Consider the following 27,463-nt stretch of genomic DNA (forward strand, 5'->3'; position numbering starts at 1 on the left):
TAACGGGAGAACGGAGCGGCGCCCGGGGATAATAGAAAGTGCAGTGAGATCCCCGGGCGCCGCTCTCCATGGCAGCATACTTAGTTCACAATGTTTTTCAAGGTGAAAAGTCCTCTTTAAGTAACGCTTCTCAGAATCCATGTCCAAAGTTCTATTTGAAATGGGCACCACATCAGAATAAAAAAAACGCATCCTAAAAAAATCACAAGGAATCCTGAACCAAATTCTGCATCAGGACTTTTTCAGCACAGACAAAAAACTCCTTGTGAACATACCCTTATAGCTCATTCAGATGGCCGTAGTGTTTTGTGGTCCACAAATTACGTATCCTCAAAACACCGATACCAGCCCGTGTGCGTTCCACATTTTGCGGGCCGCACATGGCCAGCACTATCAAAGAAAATGCCAATTCTTGGACAAATTGCGGACAAAAAATAGGACATGCTGTATCTTTTTTGCATTTCCCTATTGAAATGAATGGGTCTGCACCCGTTCCGCATGTATGTTATACATCCATGACTTTAACGTTTGCTTTATGTTACAGACAGAAAAATATGGATGGAATAGTGATGAAAAGTATGTTCGTGTGAATGCAGTCATGGGGTGGTCTCACTTCAGCAAATGGCACGCCGGCTTTTTAGAAACGACAATGCCTAGAATGCTACATTCACTTCTATGGGAGTAAGGTTGGATTCACACGCCCGTAATTCTGGGTCCTAAACCGTTTCAAAATTTTGCGGAACGGGTGTGGACCAATTAATTTCAATGGGGCCGCAAAAGATGCGGATAGCACACAGTGTGCTGTCCGCATCCGTTGTTCCGTTCTGCAACGCCGCAAAGAATATAGATCATGTCCTATAGAGGACAAGAATAGGCATTTTCTATATAGCATCGGCGATGTGTGGTCCGCAAAATGCGGAATGCACATGGCCGGTATCCTTGTTTTGGAGATCCGCAGTTTGCGGACCGCAAAACACTTACTGTCGTTTGACTGCACCCTTATAAGTACAGCTGAGCAAGTGTGCATGCTGGGAGTTGTAGTTTCACAACATCTGGAGTGCCGAAGGTTGCTGAAAGGCTTGAGCGAATCGAGCTTTGGATCATAGATTTGAAGTCAATTTGTTCAAAAACGTTGAAAAGCTTTTGTCGTACAGCATTAAAATGTATTGGCTCAGTGGAGAAAAACTTTGTCTCGTCCGAAGTTGCGCAAGACTTCGGTAAATAACTTCAGTATTCCTATCTGCTTATTTAAAAACATTTTAAAATGGGAATCCGAAGTCGGCTTCGGTACTGGCTGGTACCTTGGTACCAAAGCCAACTTCAGATTCCTATTTTAAAATGTTTTTTTTTTTTTTTAATCAAATTCTCGCCCAACTTTGGGCGCGCCGAAGTTTTCCTCCACGGAGCCAATATATTTTAATGCTGTACGGAAACAGCATTTCAAACAAAGTTTTTGAACGAATAGACTTCGGATCTATGATTCGCTGAAGCCTAGTTGCTGATACCTGATGTAGAGGAGAAAGTTAATACAAGGCACTTTATAATGTATTCTGATCATCCATATTGCCTTCTTTGCTGTCTGGATTCATTTTTCCATCACATCATACACTGCTGGTTCCCAGCGTTACGACCACTGCTGCAGCACAGATATGATGTTACTAAGATGGAAGCTGCTGCGCATGTGTGCCGAAGCCCGCTCCCAATGTCCCACCAGAGAGACTTTTTCCTATAGTGTGCAAGCATGGCCATCACTGCTGGATTACAGGGTGGTCGTAACCATGGAAATGAACAGTGTATAATGCGATGTCAAAATGAATGAAGCCAGGAGACAAAATGAAAAATCACAATACATTAGTAAGTGCCTTGTATTAACTTTCTCTACTTGATAAATGACATATGCTGAAGTGAGACAACCCCTTTACACCCTTTTTTTTTTAATTATACTACAAAAATGATAACAATTTTCTTGTTTGACCTCAACAAAGATGGCTTCTGGAGAGCACTAGTCAATGAGGTCCAACCATTTTTTTTCAACAGTAGGGGGAGCAGGAAGATACTATTCAGGAACAGGAAGGAGAAAAGAGAAAACAGTTAGTGAAGGCATTGAGCAGGTATTTACATGCCTGACTGTGTTCTAATCATCTCGTCCTTGTTTTTACTTGTTTCTCTCCTAATTACCAGGCGTTAATTCAGTGCAGAGCTGTGCAGCCTGGAAGGTGACCTGATAATAGCAGCTGAGAAGAGGACTGGAGCAAGCAGCACAGCAGCCGTCTGCTGGGTTCTGCTCTCACTGCGTGCAGCGTATGGCCTGGGGTCACACATTGCTTATTTTGTAGTCTGCATGCACACGACAGTGTCGTTTATGCAGATTTTCCACATGGATTTTCATGCAAATTTCGCATTGTTTCCACATCAAGATTTATTACTTATAGATTTTGAAACAAGCCAATTATCAGGAACGAGCGTTTATACAAATGCTCATCCCCCGATAATCTGTCAGATCGTTGGTCCGTGTAAATAGGCCCCCTAGACGGGCTGTGTAGACCTGCACCAGATTTATCACAGGGTCCCCGCTGGATGACACGTGGAGCAGGGACAGACACTTTCCCTGCCTGTATACCTATATATTATATAGCTATTGGTCGGCTTTGCAGCAGAATTTTGCACCAGAATTGGCGCAGTAGTATGTCAGACCCCATCCTTTCAAGTGAGTCAGAAAGGGTACTGACAAGTGTTTTGGTGAGACATTCTGCCGCCAGCATTGTTCTGTTCAGGAATTTACAGGGAAATCCCTGTTCCAGTATGTATTGGGCAGAGCATTCTGATGGCACTGGTTGTGGGGTTAGGCCTCCTGCACACGACCGTATGGATTTTTCAATGTTTTGCAGTCCTTTTTAAACGGATCAGTTTTTCCGTTTTTTGTTTCAGTAGTGTTTCCTTTCCGTTCCGCTTTGCCTTTCCGTTTGGTTTCCGTTTTTTGAGGATCACAAACTGAAGCATGGCATATACAGTAATTACATAGAAAAATTGGTCTGGGCATAAAATTTTCAATAGATGGTTTCGCAAAAACGGAACGGATACGGAAGACATACGGATGCATTCCGTATCCGTTAAGTTTTTTTTTTTTACAGCCCCATTGACTTGAGCCACGGAACGTGATTTGCAGGCAATAATAGGACATGTTCTATCTTTGAGGCTATATGCACACGAATGTTGTTTGTTTCCGTGTCCGTTCAGTTTTTTTGGGGGACAGGATGCAGAGCCATTCATTTCAATGGGTCCGCAAAAAATGCGGACAGCACACCGTGTGCTGTCCGCATCAGTATGTCTGTTCCGTAGCCCCGCAAAAAAAATTAGAACATGTCCTATTCTTGTCCGTTTTAGGCATTGTTACAATGTATCCGCAAAAAAAAAAAAAAATGGCACACGATGTCATCCGTCTTTTTTGCGGACCGCAAAACACATACGGTCGTGTGCATGTAGCCTGAACGAACAAAAAAACAGAAATACGCAAACGGAATGCATACGGAGTAAATTCATTTTTATTTGCAGACCCATTGAAATGAATGGTTCCGTATATGGAACGTATACGGAACGCAAAAAACAGAACATAAACGGAAAAAAAAAAAGTTTGTGTGCAAGAGGCCTTATTGCACACGATCGTATGGCTTTTTCAGTGTTTTGCGGTCCACAAAAAACGGATCCGCAAAAAATGCGGATGACATCCGTGTGCATTCCGGGTTTTTTTGCGGAACGGAACATCTGGCCCCTAAAAGAAGAGTACTATACTTGTCCATTATGCGGACAATAATAGGACATGTTCTATCTTTGAACGGAATGCAAATACAGAAACGGAAGGCATACGGAGTGCATTCCATTTTTTTTGTGGTCCCATTGAAATAAATGGTTCCGTATACGGCCTTAGGTCTTTTGCACACAAAAGTTTTTTTGTTTCCGTTCAGTTTTTTTGCGTTCAGTATACGGACCATATACGGAACCAATCATTTCAATGGATCCGCAAAAAAACGGAAGGTACTCCATATGCCTTCCATTTCCGTATTTACGTTTTTCCGTTCAAAGATAGAACATGTCCTATTATCATAACGGACAAGGATAATACTGTTCTATCAGGGGCCAGCTGTTCCATTCCGCAAAAAAACGGAATGCACACGGACATCATCCGTATATTTTGCGGATCCGTTTTTAGCGGAGCGCAAAATACTGAAAAAGCCATATGGTCCTGTGCAAGAGGCCTGAGGCTGAGTTCACACTTCAGTTATTGTGAGCCAAAACCAATAGTGGAGCCTCGACAGAGATGAGGTATAATGGAAAGATCTGCACCTGTTCTGACTTGCACCTGGTTTTGGCTTACAATAAGGGTGCATTCACACGATCGTATAAATGGATCCGCATTGGCGGAACGGGTGCGGACCCATTTATTTCAATGGGGCCGCAAAAGATGCGGACAGTACACAGTGTGCTGTCCGCATCCATTGTTCCGTTCCGTGGCCCCGCAAAAAAGACCGTGGACAAGCTTAGGCATTCTCTATATAGCGCTGGCCATGTGCGGTCTGCAAATTGCGGAACGCACACGGCCAGTATCCGTGTTTTGCGGATTCGCAATTGGACCGCAAAACACTTGCGGTCGTGTGAATGCACCCTAACACTGGGTTCAGACTTGAGCGTATTTGATATGCGCGTTTAACACGCGTTTTTGTGCGCGTTTTTGTCCATAGTCAACGCGCGTATTACGCGCTTGACAGCAGTGCCCTATGGCCGCAAACGCTCGACAAAACGCCCCAAAGAAGCTCAAGAACTTGTTTATGCGTCGGGCGTTTTTCAGCGCATTCGAACGCGCTGTAAAACGCGAAAATGTGAACCAGTCCCATAGGGAAGCATTGGTTTGCATCGGTTATGCATTTTACAGCGCGTTCGAACGCGCTGTAAAACGCGCAAGTGTGAACTTAGGGTAAGGCCTCATGCACACAGCCGTTGCCAACCGTGGCCCGTATTGCGGCCCGCAAACATCGGGTCCATAATATGCAGGCATCGACTGTGTGCTCCCCATCACTTGAATGGGTCCACAATCTGGAGCTGCGGTGCGGAATGGAGGCACGGAAGCACTACGGAGTACTTCCGTGGGATTTCTGTCCATGCCTCTGCACCGGTGCGGACGGAACAAGTTGAATGGGTCTGGATCCATCGCGGCAGCTGCACGGCTGTTGCTTGTGCATTGGGAGAGGCCTAACTGATCAGATAACTGAAGTGTGAACTCAGCCTTAGGCCTCATGCACACGACAGTTTTTTTTCACGGTCCGCAAAACGGGGTTCCGTTGGTCCATGATCCGTGACCGTTTTTTCGTCCGTGGGTTTTCCTTGATTTTTGGAGGATCCACGGACATGAAAAAAAAGTTGATTTGGTGTCCGCCTGGCCGTGCGGAGCCAAACTGATCCGTCCTGACTTACAATGCAAGTCAATGGGGACGGATCCGTTTGACGTTGACACAATATGGTGCAATTGCAAACGGATCCGTCCCCCATTGACTTTCAAGTAAAGTCAGGAGTTAATATACCAAAGGATCGGAGTTTTCTCCAATCCGATGGTATATTTTAACTTGAAGCGTCCCCATCACCATGGGAACGCCTCTATGTTAGAATATACCATCGGATTTGAGTTAGATCGTGAAACTCATATCCGACAGTATATTCTAACACAGAGGCGTTCCCATGGTGATGGGGACGCTTCAAGTTAGAATATCCTACGAACTGTGTACATGACTGCCCCCTGCTGCCTGGCAGCACCTGATCTCTTACAGGGGGCTGTGATCAGCACAATTAACCCCTCAGGTGCCGCACCTGAAGGGGTTAATTGTGCTGATCACAACCCCCTGTAAGAGATCAGGGGCTGCCAGGCAGCAGGGGACAGACCCCCCTCCCTCCCCAGTTTGAATATCATTGGTGGCCAGTGCGGCCCCCCCCTCCCTCCCTCTATTGTATTATCATTGGTGGCCAGTGTGCGGCCCCCCCCTCCCTCTATTGTATTATTATTGGTGGCCAGTGTGCGCCCCCCCCCCGGCCCCCACTCTATTGTTTTAATATCATTGGTGGCCAGTGTGCGGCCTCCCCTCTCCCCCCCCCCCCCCCCCCGATCATTGGTGGCAGCGGAGAGTTCCACTCGGAGTCCCAGTTTAATCGCTGGGGCTCCGATCGGTAACCATGGCAACCAGGACACTACTGTAGTCCTGGTTGCCATGGTTACTTAGCAATATTAGAAGCATCATACTTACCTGCTGCGCTGTCTGTGACCGGCCGGGAGGTCCTCCTACTGGTAAGTGACAGGTCTGTGCGGCGCATTGCTTAATGATCTGTCACTTACAGGTAGGAGGAGCTTAAGCTTAATGGAGCCACGGAACGTGATTTGTGGCCAAATATAGGACATGTTCTATCTTTGCACGGAACGGAAACACGGAAACGGAATGCATACGGAGTACATTGCGTTTTTTTGCGGACCCATTGAAATTAATGGTTCCGTATACGGACTGTATACGGAACGCAAAAAACGGCCGGCAAAACGGAAACAAAAAACGGTAGTGTGAAAGAGGCCTAAGGGCTCATGCACACGACCGTATGTATTTTGCAGTCCGCAAAATATACGGATGACGTCTGTGTGCATTCCATATTTTGCAGAACGGAACAGCTGGCCCCTAATAGAAGAGTCCTACCCTTGTCCGTAATGCGGACAATAATAGGACATGTTCTATTTTTTTGCAGAAGGGACATATGGAAACGGAATGCACATGGAGTCTTTTTCGTTTTTTTGTGGACCCATTGAAATGAATGGTTCCGCATATGGTCCACAAAACAAACAGAAAGGACACTGAAAGAAAATACGTTTGTATGCTGGCCCGGCCCGTGCTGCGGACCGCAAATGGCATCCAACGGTCCGCACCGCAAAAAAGTAGTGCATGCACTACTTTTTTGGGTGCGGAGGCATGGCCAGAAACACCACGGAAGCACTCCGTAGTGCTTCTGTGGGGTTCCGATCCGTGCTTCCCCACTGCATCTCTGGGTTTGCGGACCCATTCAAGTGAAGCAATATGGCCACGGCGGTGCAGCGGCCGTGTGCATGAGCCCTAACTCATTGTATCAGCTGATCTGTAAGGTATTGGAAGAGGATTCACGGTACAGTGTAGAAACTCCTTAGGCCCATTGCAGACGAGCGTGTCCGGATGCGTCCCGTTGCATTGCGGCAAACCCGCGCGAGTAGGAACGCAATTGCAGTCAGTTTTAACTGCGATTGCGTTCCGATGTTCAGTTTTTATTGCGCGGGTGCAATGTGTTTTGCACGCGCGTGATAAAAAACCGACTGTGGTACCCAGACCCGAACTTCTTCACAGAAGTTCAGGTTTGGGTTAGTTGTAGTGTAGATTGTATTATTTCACCTTATAACATGGTTATAAGGGAAAATAATAGCATTCTGAATACAGAATGCATAGTACAATAGGGCTGGAGGGGTTAAAAAATAAATAAATAATAATTTAACTCACCTTAATCCACTTGTTCGCGCAGCCGGCATCTCTTCTGTCTTCATCTGTGAGCAATAGGACCTTTGATGACGTCACTGCGATCATCACATGGTCCGTCACATGATCCATCACCATGGTGATGGATCATGTGATGAGCGTAGTGACGTCATCAAAGGTCCTATTGCTCACAGATGAAGACAGAAGAGATTCCGGCTGCGCGAACAAGTGGATTAAGGTGAGTTAAATTATTATTTATTTATTTTTTAACCCCTCCAGCGCTATTGTACTATGCATTCTGTATTCAGAATGCTATTATTTTCCCTTATAACCATGTTATGAGGGGAAATAATAATGATCGGGTCCCCATCCCGATTGTCACCTAGCAACCGTGCGTGAAAATCGCACCGCATCCGCACTTGCTTGCGGATGCTTGCGATTTTCACGCAACCCCATTCATTTCTATGGGGCCTGCGTTACGTGAAAAACGCACAAAGAGGAGCATGCTGCGATTTTCACGCAACGCACAAGTGATGCGTGAAAATCACCGCTCATGTGCACAGCCCCATAGAAATGAATGGGTCAGGATTCATTGCTGGTGCAATGCGTTCACCTCACGCATTGCGCCCGCGCGGAATACTCGCCCGTGTGAAAGGGGCCTTTTTTTCTCCTGATTTCTCTGCTAAGTTGTAGCAAACCATCTACAGTATGGAAAGTTTACTACTGTGGGTTTACTGGTTATGTAATGAAAAGTTGTAAAAAGCCTTGTGTACAAGACTCCTTTCTTGCTGTCAGTGAATGGAAATACCCGTTGCTAATATTCAGAAACTGAAAGCCTGTCTTCATTATGTCCAGTTGACACAGATACATACGGTAGTTTGTATTTGTGTTCTTTTTGCACTTTCAGTGCATATTCAGAAAATCTGTGCTAAGTACAGTTCAATGCATGTGGGTTCTTACTATATATGTTCACATGATGCGGGAGAAAATCAGTGTGAATTTAAGGGCATACCAAGGATTGCAATGTTATGGATGAACTCCGCAGCAAAATCCACATGACCTTTTTGGTCCAAATTTGAAGACTATTGGAAAACTAGTGGAAATTTTGCACTGCACATAAGCAGGTTCCCAGGAGCCCAAAAACATAATTAAATGTCAGGTTATTACGGTCATGTGGATAACTAATATGTCTATTTTTTTATTTTTTATTTAATGTGTACACAATAAAATGTATTTTACACTAAATAATGGCAATACTTTTTGGAGGGCTTGTGATTTAAAAAAAAAACTATTTTTTTTTTTGTTTTTATGATTTTTTTTTTTTTATATTATGGGATTACTGTTTATAACATTATTTCACATACTCTTCTGTGCCAGTACATTGTACTCTGTGTCGGTTTGACACAGGCTGCAGGTTTACAGTGCAAACAGCCCTGAGGTCCTTCATAGATCCCCGGGGCTGAGTATCGATCTTCTAGCTACGATCCAAGGTTTCCCAGTGAGCCGATTGAGTGGGAAGTCCCCTTTATCATGCCAAGGTATGGATCGCAGCATGTTCAAAGAGCTAACAGCTGGGCTTGGGCTGTTATGCAGGAGTCGGCGCTAAGAACACAGGCTGTTGGTAACAGCTGGTCCTTAGCGCTCAAGCAGTCTGGCAGCCATATAAACCCCCTCATTTGCAGCATCCCAAAAGACGTCGCTGCAGACGGGACATCTGCATTGCCCACCGCCAAAAGACAGAGGTCGGTCAGTAAGGGGTTAAAATAAAAAAGGAGGCCTACTCACCTGATCATTTTGTCACTGTACCAGTGATGCCGCTCAGGTGCTACCTGTCCCGATCTCTTGCGCTTCAGCAATGGCGTCACCATCTACTCCATGTAATAACTGCAGTCAGGCACATCATTGTTAAAGTGCTGGTCTCACTACAGCAGTGACATGCTTGACTACCTCAGACACGTCATTAATATAAGTTCTGGGTCTCAGAACATATAGTTCCAATGGCCAGTGACAGCAGACATGATAGCCTGTTCCTAACTGCAGGGTTGTAGAGATCCATAAAAAGGGTGATGCAAAAGATGATGAAAATGTAATCACCGAATTTTTGTTTCCTGTAGTCTGAAGCCAGCATGAAGGGGTTAAAGGGAACCTGTCACCTGCATTTTGTGTATAGAGCTGAGGACATGGGTTGCTAGATGGCCGCTAGCACATCCGCAATACCCAGTCCCCAAAAAAAAAAAGATTTGATACATATGCAAATTAACCTGCGATGAGTCGTGTCCCAGAGATGAGTCCTGTACGTGAGATAAGTCAGGGACAGGACTCATCGCAGGTTAATTTGCATATGTATCAAATGATTATTTTTTTTTACAAAATAAAAGCACACAGAGCTATGGGGACTGGGTATTGCGGATGTGCTAGCGGCCATCTAGCAACCCATGTCCTCAGCTCTATTCACAAAATCCCGGTGACAGGTTCCCTTTAAGTATTAGACTTCCCTTATTGGACAGAAGAATAACTAATTAATCAGCAGTCAGATTCCCAATAAAACCCCTTTAACAGACCAGCAAATGTATTTTTTTTTTCCATAATGGAGAAAAAATATACACTGCTCAAAAAAATAAAGGGAACACAAAAATAACACATCCTAGATCTGAATTAATTAAATATTCTTCTGAAATACTTTGTTCTTTACATAGTTGAATGTGCTGACAACAAAATCACACAAAAATTTAAAATGGAAATCAAATTTTTCAACCAGTGGAGGTCTGGATTTGGAGTCGCAGTCAAAATTAAAGTGGAAAAACACACTACAGGCTGATCCAACTTTGATGTAATGTCCTTAAAACAAGTCAAAATGAGGCTCAGTAGTGTGTGTGGCCTCCACGTGCCTGTATGACCTCCCTACAACGCCTGTGCATGCTCCTGATGAGGTGGCGGACGGTCTCCTGAGGGATATCCTCCCAGACATGGACTAAAGCATCTGCCAACTCCTGGACAGTCTGTGGTGCAACGTGACGTTGGTGGATAGAGCGAGACATGATGTCCCAGATGTGCTCAATTGGATTCAGGTCTGGGGAACGGGCGGACCAGTCCATAGCATCAATGCCTTCGTCTTGCAGGAACTGCTGACACACTTCAGCCACATGAGGTCTAGCATTGTCTTGCATTAGGAGGAACCCAGGGCCAACCGCACCAGCATATGGTCTCACAAGGGGTCTGAGGATCTCATCTCGGTACCTAATGGCAGTCAGGCTACCTCTGGTGAGCACATGGAGGGCTGTGCGGCCCTCCAAAGAAATGCCACCCCACACCATTACTGACCCAATGCCAAACCGGTCATGCTGCAGGATGTTGCAGGCAGCAGAACGTTCTCCACGGCGTCTCCAGACTCTGTCACGTCTGTCACATGTGCTCAGTGTGAACCTTCTTTCATCTGTGAAGAGCACAGGGCGCCAGTAGCGAATTTGCCAATCTTGGTGTTCTCTGTCAAATGCCAAACGTCCTGCACGGTGTTGGGCTGTAAGCACAACCCCCACCTGTGGACGTCGGGCCCTCATATCACCCTCATGGAGTCTGTTTCTGACCATTTGAGCAGACACATGCACATTTGTGGCCTGCTGGAGGTCATTTTGCAGGGCTCTGGCAGTGCTCCTCCTGTTCCTCCTTGCACAAAGGCGGAGGTAGCGGTCCTGCTGCTGGGTTGTTGCCCTCCTACGGCCTCCTCCACGTCTTCTGATGTACTGGCCTGTCTCCTGGTAGCGCCTTCATGCTCTGGACGCTACGCTGACAGACACAGCAAACCTTCTTGCCACAGCTCGCATTGATGTGCCATCCTGGATAAGCTGCACTACCTGAGCCACTTGTGTGGGTTGTAGACTCCGTCTCATGCTACCACTAGAGTGAAAGCACCGCCAGCATTCAAAAGTGACCAAAACATCAGCCAGGAAGCATAGGAACTGAGAAGTGGTCTGTGATCACCACCTGCAGAACCACTTCTTTATTGGGGGTGTCTTGCTAATTGCCTATAATTTCCACCTGTTGTCTATCCCATTTGCACAACAGCATGTGAAATTGATTGTTGCTTCCTAAGTGGACAGTTTGATTTCACAGAAGTGTGATTGACTTGGAGTTACATTGTGTTGTTTAAGTGTTCCCTTTATTTTTTTGAGCAGTGTATATACATTTCTGGCTCTATGCAGCACTACAATGGGTTTGAAATGAAACAAACAAGATGTGTTTTAACTGCAGACTGTCAGCTTTTATTTGCGGGTATTTACATCCAAATCAGGTGAACGGTGTAGGAATTACAACAGTTTGCATATGTGCCTCCCACCTGTTGAGGGACCAAAAGTAATGGGACAATTGGCTTCTCAGATGTTCCATGGCCAGGTGTGTGTTATTCCCTCATTATCCCAATTACAATGAGCAGATAAAAGGTCCAGAGTTCATTTCAAGTGTGCTATTTGCATTTGGAATCTGTTGCTGTCATCTCTCAAGATGAGATCCAAAGAGCTGTCACTATCAGTGAAGCAAGCCATCATTAGGCTGGAAAAACAAGACAAACCCATCAGAGAGATAGCAAAAACATTAGGCGCGGCCAAAACAACTGTTTGGAACATTCTTAAAAAGAAGGAACACACCGGTGAGCTCAGCAACACCAAAAGACCCGGAAGACCACGGAAAACAACTGTGGTGGATGACCGAAGAATTATTTCCCTGGTGAAGAAAACACCCTTCACAACAGTTGGCCAGATCAAGAACACTCTCCAGGAGGTAGGTGTATGTGTGTCAAAGTCAACAGTCAAGAGAAGACTTCACTAGAATGAATACAGAGGGTTCACCACAAGATATAAACCATTGGTGAGCCTCAAAAACAGGAAGGCCAGATTAGAGTTTGCCAAATGACATCTAAAAAAGCCTTCACAGTTCTGGAACAGCATCCTATGGACAGATGAGACCAAGATCAACTTGTACCAAAATGATGGGAAGAGAAGAGTATGGAGAAGGAAAGGAACTGCTCATGATCTTAAGCATACTCCTTCATTAGTGAAGCATGGTGGTGGTAGTGTCATGGCATGGGCATGTATGGCTGCCAGTGGAACTGGTTCTCTTGTATTTATTGATGATGTGACTGCTGACAAAAGCAGCAGGATGAATTCTGAAGTGTTTCGGGCAATATTATCTGCTCATATTCAGCCAAATGCTTCAGAACTCATTGGACGGAGCTTCACAGTGCAGATGGACAATGACCCAAAGCATACTGCAAAAGCAACCAAAGAGTTTTTTAAGGGAAAGAAGTGGAATGTTATGCAATGGCCAAGTCAATCACCTGACCTAAATCCGATTGAGCATGCATTTCACTTGCTGAAGACAAAACTGAAGGGGAAATGCCCCAAGAACAGGCAGGAACTGAAGACAGTTGCAGTAGAGGCCTGGCAGAGCATGACCAGGGATGAAACCCAGCATCTGGTGATGTCTATGCGTTCCAGACCAGGCTGTAATTGACTAGAAAGGATTCTGTCCCATTACTTTTGGTCCCTTTAACAAGTGGGAGGCACATATGCAAACTGTTGTAATTCCTGCACCGTTCACCTGATTTGGATGTAAATACCCTCAAATTAAAGCTGACAGTCTGCAGTTAAAGCACATCTTGTTTGTTTCATTTCAAATCCATTGTGGTGGTGTATAGAGCCGAAAATGTTAGAATTGTGTCGATGTCCCAATATTTATGGACCTGACTGTATGTGCTGCCTTTGGACTACAAGAAACAAGCATTTCGGTAAGTAGAATAACAGATTAATCAGTAAAGCTTCATTGGCAGTCAGATTAAAACCCACTAACCGATAACAAGCAAATGTGTTTGTTTTTTTTATAATGCAGAAATTCTTTTATTGGGAGGGATATATGTGCTACCTTCAGACTACAGGAAACAAACATTTCGGTTAGGGCTCATGCTCACAAACGTATTTTCTTTCCGTGTCCGTTCCTTTTTTTTTTGTGGATTGTATGCAGAACCATTCAGTTCAATAGGTCTGCAAAAAAAACTGAAGTTACTCCGTGTGCATTCCGTTTTCATATGTCCGTTCCACAAAGAGATAGAACATGTCCTATTATTGTCCGCATTACGGACAATGATAGGACTGTTGTATCAGGGGCCAGCTGTTCCGCAAAAGACATATTTGCCACGGATGTCATCCATATTTTTTGCGGATCCGTTTTTTGCGGACTACAAAATACATACGGTCGTGTGCATGAGCCTTAAGTACGTTTTTATCTTCCTAGTCGTCCTGAGGCAGCACAAAGAGAATTTAACAAGCTATATTAAGGATGGGAAGAATATTAAGCACTTCTCCCTGAAAGGCCGCGTCTACTGTGGTATTAAAGTGTTCCTAAACGTTCAAGCAAAATGTTTTGAAAGTGTTAGAAATACCTTAAAAATATTTTTTTCTATTATATTAAATTTTTTTCTTCTTCTAATTTTACCACTAAAAGAGGCCTCCTGAAGCTCTATTCATTAGAGTGCATAGAGAATATATACATGGCCGTGGTGTACAGATACTGATTAGTATTATATGTGCTGCAGTGAGCGCTGTTCTGACAGGAGTACATCGCAGCAAGAGCTCTGCACAGCACATCTCTGCTACTGTCCACTACTACTCTGGAACCACTGCATAGAACATCGCAGTGCAGGGTATCCTGCACCGACTTTCTATGGCAGAGCTTTTAGCAGAAGGGTACAGGCTGGAGTAGGGAGATGTACTCCCATCGGAACAGCTCTCATTGCAGTGCATATAATACAAATCAGTATCTGTACAACATATACATGGCTAAAGTGTGTGGATTCTTTATGCACTGTAGTAAATAGCTCCTCAGGAAGCTTCTTTTGGTGGTAAAATGTAAAAACGTCAAAATTTTTTTTAGGTACATGGGTTTTTAGGTGAACAGTTAGATACAGTTTAAAAGGGTTGGCCACTTTCTGGTTATTGTTGACCAATGTGTAGATATGGTACTTATTAATATAGCCTTTGTTGAAATTCTGCACCATGTTCATTATTTCATAAGGTAATGTCCCTTACAAAATCTTCTGTGCTGTCCACAATACATTGCTCCTGCTCTAAACTCCCAACAGAACAAGTGCAGTTGGCAGATGTAGTGTTTGATTGGAGGAGGTATTGCATGGAGGTGATTTGCCTGGTCACATGACCCTCCATTAGAAGCCATTTTATAGACGGCACAAAAGATTTTGCACACAAGGGATATACCTTATAAAATGGTTCAGAATTTCAACAAAGGCTATATTAGTAAGTACCATATTATCATCTCACAAACACATTGGTCAACAATAAGGAGAAAGTGGCCAACCCCTTTTAAGATCCAGATGCCTCTTAATAAATTAGTCTCATCTCTGGCACTACTTGTGCCAGAAACTGAAGACTATGTCAGCTAGGAGCAGCATAGACTTCAGCTAGAACTTACTCCAGTTTCTGGAGTAGGTTATAGTAAGTCCAGTGGTGAGAAGGTTAAAAAATCGCAAATTATGGTGCACTTATGCAGTGCCCCATAATTTGCGACTTTTTTATGCCACAATATTGGCATAAAGCCTTTGTAAATGTCCCTCAGGATGATCTGGATAGACTTAGTAATAAGTAATATAAAGCCCATCAGTAGATTTGTCAGAAGTGTTGTTGACTGCCTTTAATAATTCCCTGGATTTATCTTTATTAAATATATAGCAGTTATCTGCTCCACTATCAGAATCTTCACACATAACTTCACCCTTAGAAAGTCTGAAGAAGAACCATGAGTGAGAGACCTGGAATCCACCTTTTGACATTTACCGCTGTGAGGCTGGGATATTTAATTAAAAGCTACAGATGAAAAGATCAGCTTTTCCTTGTCCTCTTCTGATCCCCAGCATTAGACATCTAAAAGTAACAAAGGAAACAACCTTAGGACTTTGCCCCAAATACCGTAAACACCTGATTGCACAAGCAGCAAGGACAACACTTCCAGCGAGTACAATAGACTCTGCTGCCTTGTCACAAGTGCGACCGACGAGCGCTCCACAGCTTAAATCCCCCGAAATATTGCAAGAGCACAAAGGCCGCGCACTTGTGCAGTCGGCTTCCCAGAGGCATAGCGTGAACTGTGCTTGTGACGCAACATTCAAGGGACATGTGACTAGGACGTCACAGAGGGAAGCGACCCCAAGGAAATAAGGTCAGAAGTGGGGGCTTGTTGCAATAGAAAAAAAATGTCAGAGTCACTTGTTGTCTGTTAGGCTGGTTTCACAAGTGACTGAAAATCCAGCAGAAAAATCCACTGCAGTTTTTACTGCATTTCCGCAGCAAAAAACGCACAAAAACCTCAACAAATCCCGCTGTATTACATGCTGTTTTTGCTGCAGAAAAGACAGCAGGATTTTACTCTTTCCATTGAAAAGGGTGAAATCTGCAAAAGAAATCCACTGTATAAATTGACATGCTGCATGTTTCATATCCACAATACAGTTTAGTTTTTCTGCACAAAAATTCGATGCATCAAATCCACAGCTAATCAGTCACGTGTGACCCGCGCCTTAGGGGGTTTTATAGGGAATCTGACTGCCAATTAATTGTAACACAAATAATATTCTACAGTTTTAAAACCAGCAGCCGGATCTGAATACTTTTGTAATTGCATGTAATAAAAAAATTTGCATAGCCACTGAGTTATTTAATACAATGTATCTGTAGAGGGCCACCTGCTATTTGTTTTTTTCTTACTTCTTTGTCCGGCTCACTGAGAAGGTCACACATGCTCAGGTTCAACCTTTAAGGCTACGTCTACACGACGACATTTGCCGCACTAATGTCGTGCGACAATTTTTATAATGGCAGTCTATGGTGTCGCACTGCAACATACTGCGACGCAACAGTCGCAGAAAATCCATTCGAGATGGACTTTTCTGCGACTGTTTCGTCGCAGTCGCAGCATGTTGCATGTTGCAGTGCGACACCGTAGACTGCCATTATAAAAATTGTCGCGCGACATTAGTGTAACTAAATGTTGCGCTACAAATGTTGCAGTGTAGTTGTGCCCTACCTGTCGCACGACTAATGTCGTCGTGTAGACCTAGCCTTACTGTCTCCTGGTCAAGACAATCTCCTGAACTCCAAACTGAATGTCAGGATGGGAAAGAAAGGTGATTTAAGCAATTTTGAGTGTGGCATGGTTGTTGGTGCCGGACGGGCCGGTCTGAGTTTTTCACAATCTGCTCAGTTACTGGGATTTTTACGCACAACCATTTTTAGGGTTTACAAAGAATGGTGTGAAAAGGGAAAAACATCCAGTATGCGGCAGTCCTGTGGGCATAAATGCCTTGTGGATGCTAGAGGTCAGAGGAGAATGGGCCGACTGATTCAAGCTGATAGAAGAGCAACGTTGACTGAAATAACCACTCGTTACAACCGAGGTATGCAGCAAAGCATTTGTGAGGCCACAACACGCACAACCTTGAGGCGGATGGGCTACAACAGCAGAAGACCCCACTGGGTACCACTCATCTCCACTACAAATAGGAAAAAGAGGCTCCAATTTGCACGAGCTCACCAAAATTGGACTGTTGAAGACTGGAAAAATGTTGCCTGGTCTGATGAGTCTCGATTTCTGTTGAGACATTCAAATGGTAGAGTCCGAATTTGGCGTAAACAGAATGAGAACATGTACCCATCCTCTGATGGCTACTTCCAGCAGGATAATGCACCATATCACAAAGCTCGAATCATTTCAAATTGGTTTCTTGAACATGACAATGAGTTCACTGTACTAAAATGGCCCCCACAGTCACCAGATCTCAACCCAATAGAGCATCTTTGGGATGTGGTGGAACGGGAGCTTCGTGCCCTGGATGTGCATCCCTCAAATCTCCATCAACTGCAAGATGCTATCCTATCAATATGGGCCAACATTTCTAAAGAATGCTATCAGCACCTTGTTGAATCAATGTCACGTAGAATTAAGGCAGTTCTGAAGGCAAAAGGGGGTCCAACACCGTATTAGTATGGTGTTCCTAATAATTCTTTAGGTGAGTGTAAATCTAGCAGATCAATTAATGTGGAGATCTCTGGATCCATGTGAGGTACAGGGTTGGTTCTAGCTTAGTTAGAAAGAGGTTGTCATGTACTATATGACGTCTGATTTTCATTTTTTATATTAGTCATGGGATAACTCCTTTAATCTTTATTGAATACTCTGTTGTTCCTCTGTCCAGTAGGGGAAGTTTAAACCTTAACTCCTTGGTGACCATGAATATGTTAATTACATGGCGTAATAACTAATGTGCATTTCTTTTAGGCTCAACATGAGCTATTTTGGACTCAAGGTGGGTTTGAGAAAATTACGGGACGCGGTGAAGATCCTTCAGATGGTTGAGCCTCGATGGGGTCAGAGCCCCTTATCAATAACCTGTAGATTTATGAGTCAAGCAAAGGACCCGCCACTCACTGCAGAAAGGTATGGAGTATCCCGTCTGCCTTTTTCAGAGATCTCAGATGAAGATATCCGGCACTTTAAGAAAATAATCCCTGGTAGAGTTGTCACTCATGAAGGCGACTTGAAAGCTTATAACATTGACTGGTTACGAACAGTGAGAGGTAAGGAATTACTTTTATATGTACCGTATGCTTTAAAAGGGTGAGATATGGCAATACCATAGGGTAAGAAGCTAAAGGCACAATGTCCGCAAGTTGTCTCTAGTATTTGTATCTCACGCCACATGGTAGGCGCCAATTTTACTTGTGAAGTTCTACCTCTGGGGCCCTTGACCCACCCAGGAAATGTGACATGGAAGAAGAGTATAGCATTCACTGCTATATTTGGAGCACATAAGAAGATAACTGAGGTTGCGGCACACAAGCTGTATAGTATACCTTGTATTCTCCACTCTTGTACACTAGCACAGTGATAATATCATCACAGAATTAGGGCTAATGCACACAACTGTATGTATTCTGATGTCCCCAAAAAACGGATCCGCAAAAAAATATGGATGATGTCCTTGTGCATTCTGTATTTTGTGGAACGGAACAGCTGGCTCCGTAAAGCGGACAATAATAGGACATGTTTTATATTTTTGCGGAACGGAAATACGGACATATGGAAACGGTACGCACAAGGAGTAACTTCCGTTTTTTGCGGACCCATTGAAATGAATGCTTCTGCATATGGTCCGCAAAAAGTTCCTTACTACTGGTAAATGTAGAGATAATCTTATATGTGGAGAATAAATATACACCTGTAAATATGGCTTTAGTTTTCTTATATTATACTATGTACATTTTTCAGGACGTAGCAAAGTACTTTTAAAACCTCGGACTACAGAAGAGGTGTCCCAGATCCTGAAGTAAGTGTTTCCGTTCTAGAACTACACATTACAGTGGGCAATATGTACATAGCTCTGTGTAATAATACGTACCTGCTTGAATGTGTCCCCTCTCCTGACATGTCTGCTTTAGTAAGCAATTGTATTCTATATGAAATAACAGTTCTGGAGCATCTTTTCTTAAAAGTATATAATGCACTATTCCTATATTATTTCTGCTAGAAGCTTTGAGTACAGGTCCAACTGGGTGTTACCTGTGGTCGGTGTTTTCCTGCAGATACTGACACTGGCAGCACTGATTGGATAGTTTCAGACTGGGCTGGGACACACCCTCAACCGGTAACACCCAGATGAACTGTTAGGCTAGGGCTACACGACGACAATTGTTGCTTTAACCCTTTCAACCCCGGGCCAGTTTTCACCTTCCTGCCCAGGCCATTTTTTGCAAATCTGACATGTGTCACTTTAAAATGCTTTTACTTATCCCAACCATTCTGAGATTGTTTTTTCGTCACATATTGTACTTCATGACATTGGTAAAATTGAGTCAAAATATTTCATTTTTATTTATAAAAAAATACCAAATTTACCAAAAATTTCGAAATTTACATTTCTCTACTTTTATAATAGATAGTAATACCTCCAAAAATTGTTATTAATTTATATTCCCCATATGTCTACTTCATGTTTGCATTATTTTGTGAATGCCTTTTTATTTTTTGGTGACGTTAGAAGGCTATTCAAGCTATTCAAAACTGATTTTACAAACTTTGTTAACCCTTTAGGTGCCCCACGAGAATTAAATGAAAATGGGAATTAAATTTCAAAATTTCACCTTTTTTTAGCAGATTTTAAATTTAAATCTATTTTTTCTGCAGCACATCAAGGGTTAACAGCCAAACAAAACTCAAAATCTATTACCCTGAATCAGGAGTTTACATAAACACCCCATGTGTGCTCAGAAACTGATGTATGGGCGCACAGCGAGCTTCAGAGTGGAAGGAGCACCATATGGCTTTTGGAGAGCGGATTTAGCTGGAATGGTAATTGGGAGCTATGTTGCATATGAAGACACCCTGAGGTGGCCCTACAGTGGAAACCCCCTAAAAGTGACCCCATTCCCAAAACTACACTCCTCAAGGAATATTTCAAGGTGTGTAGTGAGCACTGTGACCCATCAGGCGTTTCACAGAATTAGGAAACACTTGGCTGTGAAAATGAAAAATTTTAATTTTTTCCATAAAAATGGACTTTAGGCCCAAATTTTTAACTTTCACAAGGGGGAACTGGAGAAATGCACCCCCTAATTTATTGTACATTTTCTCCTGATTACAGCAATACCTAGCTTACCACAGGGGTCAGAAGGAAACCAGCACCAAATGGCTTCTGGAAGGCAGATTTCACCGGAATAATTGACAGGCGCCATCTTGCAATTGAACACACCCTGAGGTACCCCTAGAGTGGAAACACCCAAAAAGTGACCCCATTCTGGAAACTACACCCCTCAAATAGTATTTCAAGGTGTGTAGTGAGCACTGTGACCCCATTTTTCACTTTCACAAGGGGTAACAGGACAAAATGCACCCCACATTTTGTTCCCCATTTCCCCCAGAATACGCCAACACCCCATATGTGCTCAAAAAATGATGTATGGGCGCACAGCAGGCTTCAGAGTGGAAGGAGCACCATATGGCGTTAGGAGAGAGGATTTAGCTTGAATGGTAATTGGGAGCTATGTCGCATATGAAGACACCCTAAGGTGGCCCTACAGTGGAAACCCTAAAAAAGTGACCCCATTACGGAAACTACACCCCTCAAGAAATATTTCAAGGTGTGTAGTGAGCACTGTGACCCATCAGAAATTTCACAGAATTAGGAAACGCTTGGCTGTGAAAATTAAAAATTAAACTTTTTTCCAGAAAAAGTTGATTTACACCCACATTTTTACTTTCACAAGGGGTAACAGGACAAAATGCACCCCACATTTTGTTCCCCATTTCCTCCCGAATATGCCAACACCCCATATGTGCTCAAAAAATGATGGCAGGGCTCTAGAGTCCAACAGCTAAATATAGCTTTTGCTGATTTGAATTGGCAGACATGTATTTTAGGAGTCATGTCGCATTAAATAAATTACTGAGGTCCCCAGAAATGAAAAACCCCAACAAGTGACCCCATTTTGGAAAGAGCACCCCCGTACGAACATTTTAAGTGGTAGAAAGGGTACTTTTCAGCAAACAGGTGTCTCACAGAAAACAGAAACACTTGTGAAAGCATTTCAAAGCACATATTTGTAAAAATGAAAAATTACTAGCAGACCCCAATTTTTCACTTTCACAAGGAGTTAAAGGAGAAAATGCACCCCAGTATATGTTCCCCAACTTCTCCCCTTTTTGCAAACACCCCATATGTGCTTGTAGCCTGCTGTATGGGCGCACAGCATGGCTTTAGAGGCAAAGTGCAAAATGTGGTTTTTGCAGGCCTGAATAAACAGACATGGATTTTAGCTCTCCTGTCGCATTAAATAAATTTCCTGAGGTCCCAAGAAATTAAAAACCACAAGAAGTGACCCCATTTTGTAAAGAGCACCCCCGTAAAAACATTTTAAGGGGTGGAAAGGGCACTTTTGACCTAACGTTTGTCTCGCAGAAAAAAAAAATATAGTGGTTGTTGGAAAGTGGATATGCAAGCGAGGTGGACTAAATCAGAGATATAAAGTGGAAATATTACGGGGAGCATAAAGGATGAAATTAAATAAATACTCCATAGATGTGTGGTATATTTCGCAGTGGTAAATGGTGTCCTTCCTAATACTCCTTTTTTAACACACTCTGCATCTGGGGGACTTCAGTTGGGAAATATTGTCCTAGTAAAACACAGCCATTATGACTTACAGAAGTACTGGGGCCCTCTTCTGCTTTGTTTGGAAAAATTGATCACTACTTCTTGAAAGTGAAGAAATGTTCCTGTTTGTCCGCTAGACTTATAATGCACGTACGTATTGTACATTGCCGTCTGTACAATGTGTACGGCAAGCTTTTTGTACCACACTTTTGTTTTTCGTGTGGCACTGTAGGGCTTCAGAACTTGATCTAAAAGATCAACCCCGCCCATGTGCCTGTTGTAGTCCAGAATGCAGTCTGGTTTGGGGACAGTGGTAGTGGTACCACGTACAGCGGCAGGGGAGCTGGTGTTACCGTGAATGGTGGTCAGTACAAGGACGTCCCTCTTGTCCTTGTACTTAACCACCAGCATGTTCTCATGGAGGAGAGCCCTGCTTTCACCCTTTCTCAGTGGTTGCCCTACCAGGGATCTAGGGAGGCCTCTGATTTTTGCGTACTGTGCCGCAAGCCACAATACCTCTGGCAGTTAGGGACATGAATAGGGGTATAATAGTTATCTACATAGAGGTGGTAACCCTTATCCAGCAGTGGGTGCAGTAAGTCCCACACAATCTTCCCACTAACTCCTAGGATGGGGGGATATTCAGGAGGTTCAATCCGGGTGTCTCTCCCTTCATAAACCCGAAACCTATAGGTGTACTTGGAGTTACTCTCACAGAGTTTATACATTTTTATGCCATACCTTGCTCGCTTGCTGGGCAGGTACTGACGGAATCTTACCCTCCCTTTGAAATGTACCAGGGACTCATCTATACAGATATTTTGTTCTGAGGTGTACACTTCAGCAAACTTGGTGCTGAAGTGGTCAAGGATGGGCCTAATTTTAAAAAGGCGATCAAATGTTGGGTCATTTTGGGGCGGATACTGCGCATTATCATTATAATGCAAAAATTTCAGAATCAACTCGAATCTATTCTGGACCATGGAATTAATAAATATTGGATTGTGATACAAGACATCCACACTCCAATACTGTCTAATTTCTGTTTTTTAACAAGCCCCATATGCAGCAGAAGCCCCCAGAAGATTTTAATTTCTGCTGCTGTAACTGGGGTCCAACCAAGGGATCTTGCGAATGGCAATGTGGGGTTCTGGGTAATAAACTGCTGGGCATATAAATTTGTTTGGGCCACGATAAAATTTACTAAATCTTCACTGTAAAAGATTTTGAAAAAATAATTTCTGTGTAGCCCATGCAGTCAATTTGGATTCCAGAGTTTCCCACGAACTCTGGAATTTGGGTCTGATAATCATCATGGGGTGGGGTCCATATGGGGTCACTCTGGGGGGCTGCCTCCACTGCTACCCTGGGGCAGCTTCAGTGGATGATGATGATGATGAGGGGGTAGAGGAGTAGAGGAAAGTGGCATCATTTTCTCCCTCGCTGGCATTCTCAGTATCGGAGGGAAGCATGGCGTATGCCTCTTCAGCTGAGTACACTCTTTGGGATGGACAGGCCATTTTTATTTTATTGGGGTGTGACGTGTGAAATGTTGAAACCTTTATTTAGTGTGAGGGGTGTGTATGTAGTGTTTTCACACATGAAGGGGTTTGCAATAAATTAAAAATTTAATTTAGAAGAAAAGTTGTAAAAAAAAAAAAAAGTATTTTGTGCACAAAGAAGTCTTCTGCACAAAAAAATTCTTTGCTGCACAAAAAAAATTATTTTCTGCAAAAAAAAACTAAAAAAACTTGCAGTGCAAACTGAGCAGACGCGATCAGTAACGGACACTACTGATCGGTGCTCAGTGGTTGCAAAATGCACGTACGCAATCTAAACTGACACTAACTGAAATTTATATATATATCTAACTACCGTAACTACCACTAACTGAGCACACTACTGATCGCTGCTCTGCAGCACGCACACAGATCGTGCGGACCGCAAAACACATACGGTCGTGTGCATGTAGCCTTATATCTATATATATATATATATATATATATATATATAAATAAATATAGAGCTCAATATATATTTATATAAAGCCCTAACTAAAAGTTCTTCTTTTTTAATAACAAAAAAGATTTTAAAAAAATGGGCAAAAAAATCAGCACAGATGTGAAAAAATTAATAATAATAATCCGCAGGTGCTGATCAGGCAGGTACGCACTGAACAGCACTTGGCGGTCACAGGTCACACGCAGAAAAAGTGGTGCAGAGCTGAAAAATGGTAAGAAAAAAATAAAAACAGAAAAAAATGGCGACCAAATGGCATCCTTAAAAAAAGGACGGGGGGGGGGGGGGCAGGAAGGGACAGGGATGGAGGGTAGTTTAGGGATCTAGAACAGCCGCAAATGAAAAAAAAAATCTGTGCAGTTATTCCAGATGTTCTTCTTTCTTCTCTTTTCAGCAGGAAAGGGGTTAAAAGCGCAGTGGTGTGCACCACAAGTCCCAGCAAGCCGGCACAGAAAGGCACAGAACGTCTCTGCATTCAGTCACCAGCTAGAATGGCTGCTTGCAGGGAAGTTCTGCCTCTTCCTGTGCAGCTATAGCGCTGCCATTGGCTGGACCGTTGTTCCAGCCAATAGCAGCGCTGGCAGGGGACCCAAAACACTGGTGTCCCCTGCCTGAACTAGGAGGAGACAGGTGCTGACTTGTTCAGCCACGTTCACCTCCAGATGACACCCCTCCTCCCCCTGCTGCTCCGTTTCGCAGCCAGAGCTGCGATGCGCATGTGTAGGGAATCCGGCCAATAGCAGCGATCGGGGCTGCAGGGGGGCGTAAATACCTCCCCCAGCCCTTAGCTAACATGGCTGTCTGCTCGGCAGAGCAACCATCGCACCCCGGTTCCCGAGCGATTATGCTCGGGGGCCGGGTGTTCGTTGCGCTGTAATAGTATGGCGCTGGGCAGCAAGTCACGTCCCGCTGCGCCGTACTATCACGGCGCTGGTCGGGTTAATGTTGCGCAACATTAATGCAACGAATGCTAGTCTATGGGGTCACGCTGTGACATGCTGCGACTGCAACACGACACTTGCAAAAAACTCATCCAAGATGGATTTTTGTGCGACTGTCGTGTCGCATTTGCAGCATGTTGCAGTGTGACACCATAGACTTGCATTATAAAATATGCTGTGCAACATGAATGTCACCGTGTAGCCCTAGACTTTTTCAAAAACTTTTAGTAGAAATAGCACAACAGAGCGTTATATGAAAAGATGCTACAGGATGGTTATTACATGGGGAATGCAAGAATGCAAGTAAGGGAGTGTTATAAAACAGACATGTCAGGAGAGGTGACAGGTCCTATTTAAAGCGGGTCTGGCTTCTCTAACCCCCTGAGATCAACGGTTATTGGTCAGGAAAGCTGCATCTAGGCTTATAGTGCATTTAGACGAGTGGACGATTATCAACACGATTGCATTTAGCAATTTAAAGCTGATGACAGAAAAGCATTTGTTTGCAAAGGTTATTGTGTACAAATTTGTTTGCCTCTGATTGTTTACTTGTTTAACCCCTTAAGGACCTGCGCCATACATGTACGGCGCTGGTGGACGTGACTTAAGGACCAACGCCGTACGTGTACGGTGGGCTGATCGGGCGGGTGCAGGAGCTGCGCCCGCCCGATCAGCGGCACGGACCAGACAGTCACTGACAGCTGGACCCCTGATGCATACGCCGGCATCGGTGAAAACACAGATGCCGGCGTATTAACCCCTTGTATGCTGCGGTCAAAGCTGACCGCGGCATGCAGAGGGTTTTGTGGAAGGAACGCGTGCCCTCCTCATCTTCAGCGGGTCCCCGCGCGACAGTGACGGGGACCCGATGGCAGAGAACGCAGCCCGATGCCTTCCCTTCTATGGGAGGTAAAACCTGCCAAAATTAAAATAAAATTTAAAAACCTAAAATTATAATTAAAATAACATTTTAACATTTTAATTTCATCTAGTGTCTGCAAAATGCATGCCAAAATAAAAAAGAAAATTCAGTTCCTCCATTTGAATTTTCTTTTCCAAGTCCAGTGTGGGTAATAAGTGACAAAAATAAATGTAAAAGTAAATAGCCTTTTTCATTATAAATTTCCACTTTGTCAATTAATTCTCCTCTTCCTATAGTGGGTTTTTCATGTCAAAATCATAAATCAAATGAAAACACCATGTAGAAGCTGAAAATGGTAGATTGAGATTTCAATTTCATTTCTTGCAGGCATTTTCCCTGCCAAAAGTCAAATGAAAAAGAAATCCATTTGAATTTTCATTTTAACATTGTACTAACATTCAGATTCATTTAGGCTACTTTCACACTAGCGTTAATTTTTTACGGTATTGAGATCCGTCATAGGGTCTCAAAACCGAAAAAAAACGCTTCTGTTTTGTCCCCATTCCATGTCAATGGGGACAAAACGTAACTGAACAGAACGGAGTGCTCCAAAATGCATTTTGTTCTGTTCTCATACCGGAGAGCAAACCGCAGCATGCTGTGGTTTGCTTTCCGTCCTAGGATGCGGAGCAAAACGGATCCATCATGACCCACAATGCAAGTCAATGGGGAAGGATCCGTTTTCTCTGACACAATAGAAAACAGATCCGTCCCCCATTGACTTTCAATGGAGTTCATGACGGATTCGTCTTGGCTATGTTAAAGATAATACAACCGGATCCGTTCATAACGGATGCAGGTGGTTGTATTATCAGTAACGGAAGCGTTTTTGCTGAACCCTGTCAGATCCAGCAAAAACGCTAGTGTGAAAGTAGCCTCAAAGGGGTTGTCCGAGTTATGAAAAAAAAATATATAATATAGCACTCTAAAGCTGATGGAAAGCAATATATAACTAAGCTAAGCAAGTTTTAGGCAAAAAATATATATATATTTCCTCATTTCCCTGGTTCTTTTTTGTCCCTTTGTTTACCTGCAATAACACCAAACTCTGCCCCTCCCCCTGCTCTGCAAAAGGACTGAATACAAGTCCTGCCCTAAATGACATGTCTGACTGCTGGGATACTCAGCAGCATGTTGTATTTGTAGGACTACAAATCCCAGCTGTACAATGACACTGCTGATACACACAGGATCTTCCCCCTACCTGTTTTTGTGCAATGCTCTGCAGAACTCCTCTGTCAGATCCTGTGCCCAGCATTCGTCTCCTCACTACCTGCAGCTACTCCGTAAAGCCTTCAGCCCTGAGTCTGTGCAGCTGAAAGGGTTAATGTTTTTCCTCAAGAATCCAAGGAGTGAGCAATAAGGCCCCTTTCACACGGGCGAGTATTCCGCGTGGATGCGATGCGTGAGTTGAACGCATTGCACTGAATCCCGACCCATTCATTTCTATGGGGCTGTTCACATGAGCGGTGATTTTCATCACTTGAGCGATGCGTGAAAATCGCAGCATGCTCTATATTCAGCGTTTTTCACGCAACGCAGGCCCCATAGAAGTGTATGGGGTTGCGTGAAAATCGCAAGCATCCGCAAGCAAGTGCGGATGCAGTGCGATTTTCACGCACGGTTGCTAGGAGACGATCGGGATGGAGACCCGATCATTATTATTTTCCCTTATAACATGGTTATAAGGGAAAATAATAGCATTCTGAATACAGAATGCATAGTACAATAGGGCTGGAGGGGTTAAAAATAATAATAATAATTTAACTCACCTTAATCCACTTGATCGCGCAGCCCGGCATCTCCTTCTGTCTTCATTAGCTGTGGGCAGGAACAGGACCTGTGGTGACGT

General features: G+C 43.8%; 1 protein-coding gene across 2 annotated transcripts in view; it reads left to right on the plus strand.

Moving 5' to 3' along the window:
- The first annotated feature begins 2,060 nt into the window (after positions 1–2,060).
- D2HGDH (D-2-hydroxyglutarate dehydrogenase) overlaps positions 2,061–27,463 on the plus strand; it is a 47,265-nt gene continuing 21,862 nt past the window's right edge. The window contains exons 1-3 of one of the 2 annotated variants that reach the window (XM_040427944.1): positions 2,061–2,111; positions 17,859–18,157; positions 18,849–18,906. In XM_040427944.1, the coding sequence (XP_040283878.1) occupies positions 17,866–18,157; positions 18,849–18,906 (350 nt within the window). In that variant the 5' untranslated portion in view covers positions 2,061–2,111; positions 17,859–17,865. Of the gene's footprint in view, positions 2,112–15,375; positions 15,744–17,858; positions 18,158–18,848; positions 18,907–27,463 lie in introns of those variants that run through there. The other variant, XM_040427943.1, reaches the window with a different exon arrangement.

The sequence above is a fragment of the Bufo bufo genome, chromosome 4, assembly GCF_905171765.1.
Source record: "Bufo bufo chromosome 4, aBufBuf1.1, whole genome shotgun sequence".
NCBI lineage: Eukaryota > Metazoa > Chordata > Amphibia > Anura > Bufonidae > Bufo > Bufo bufo.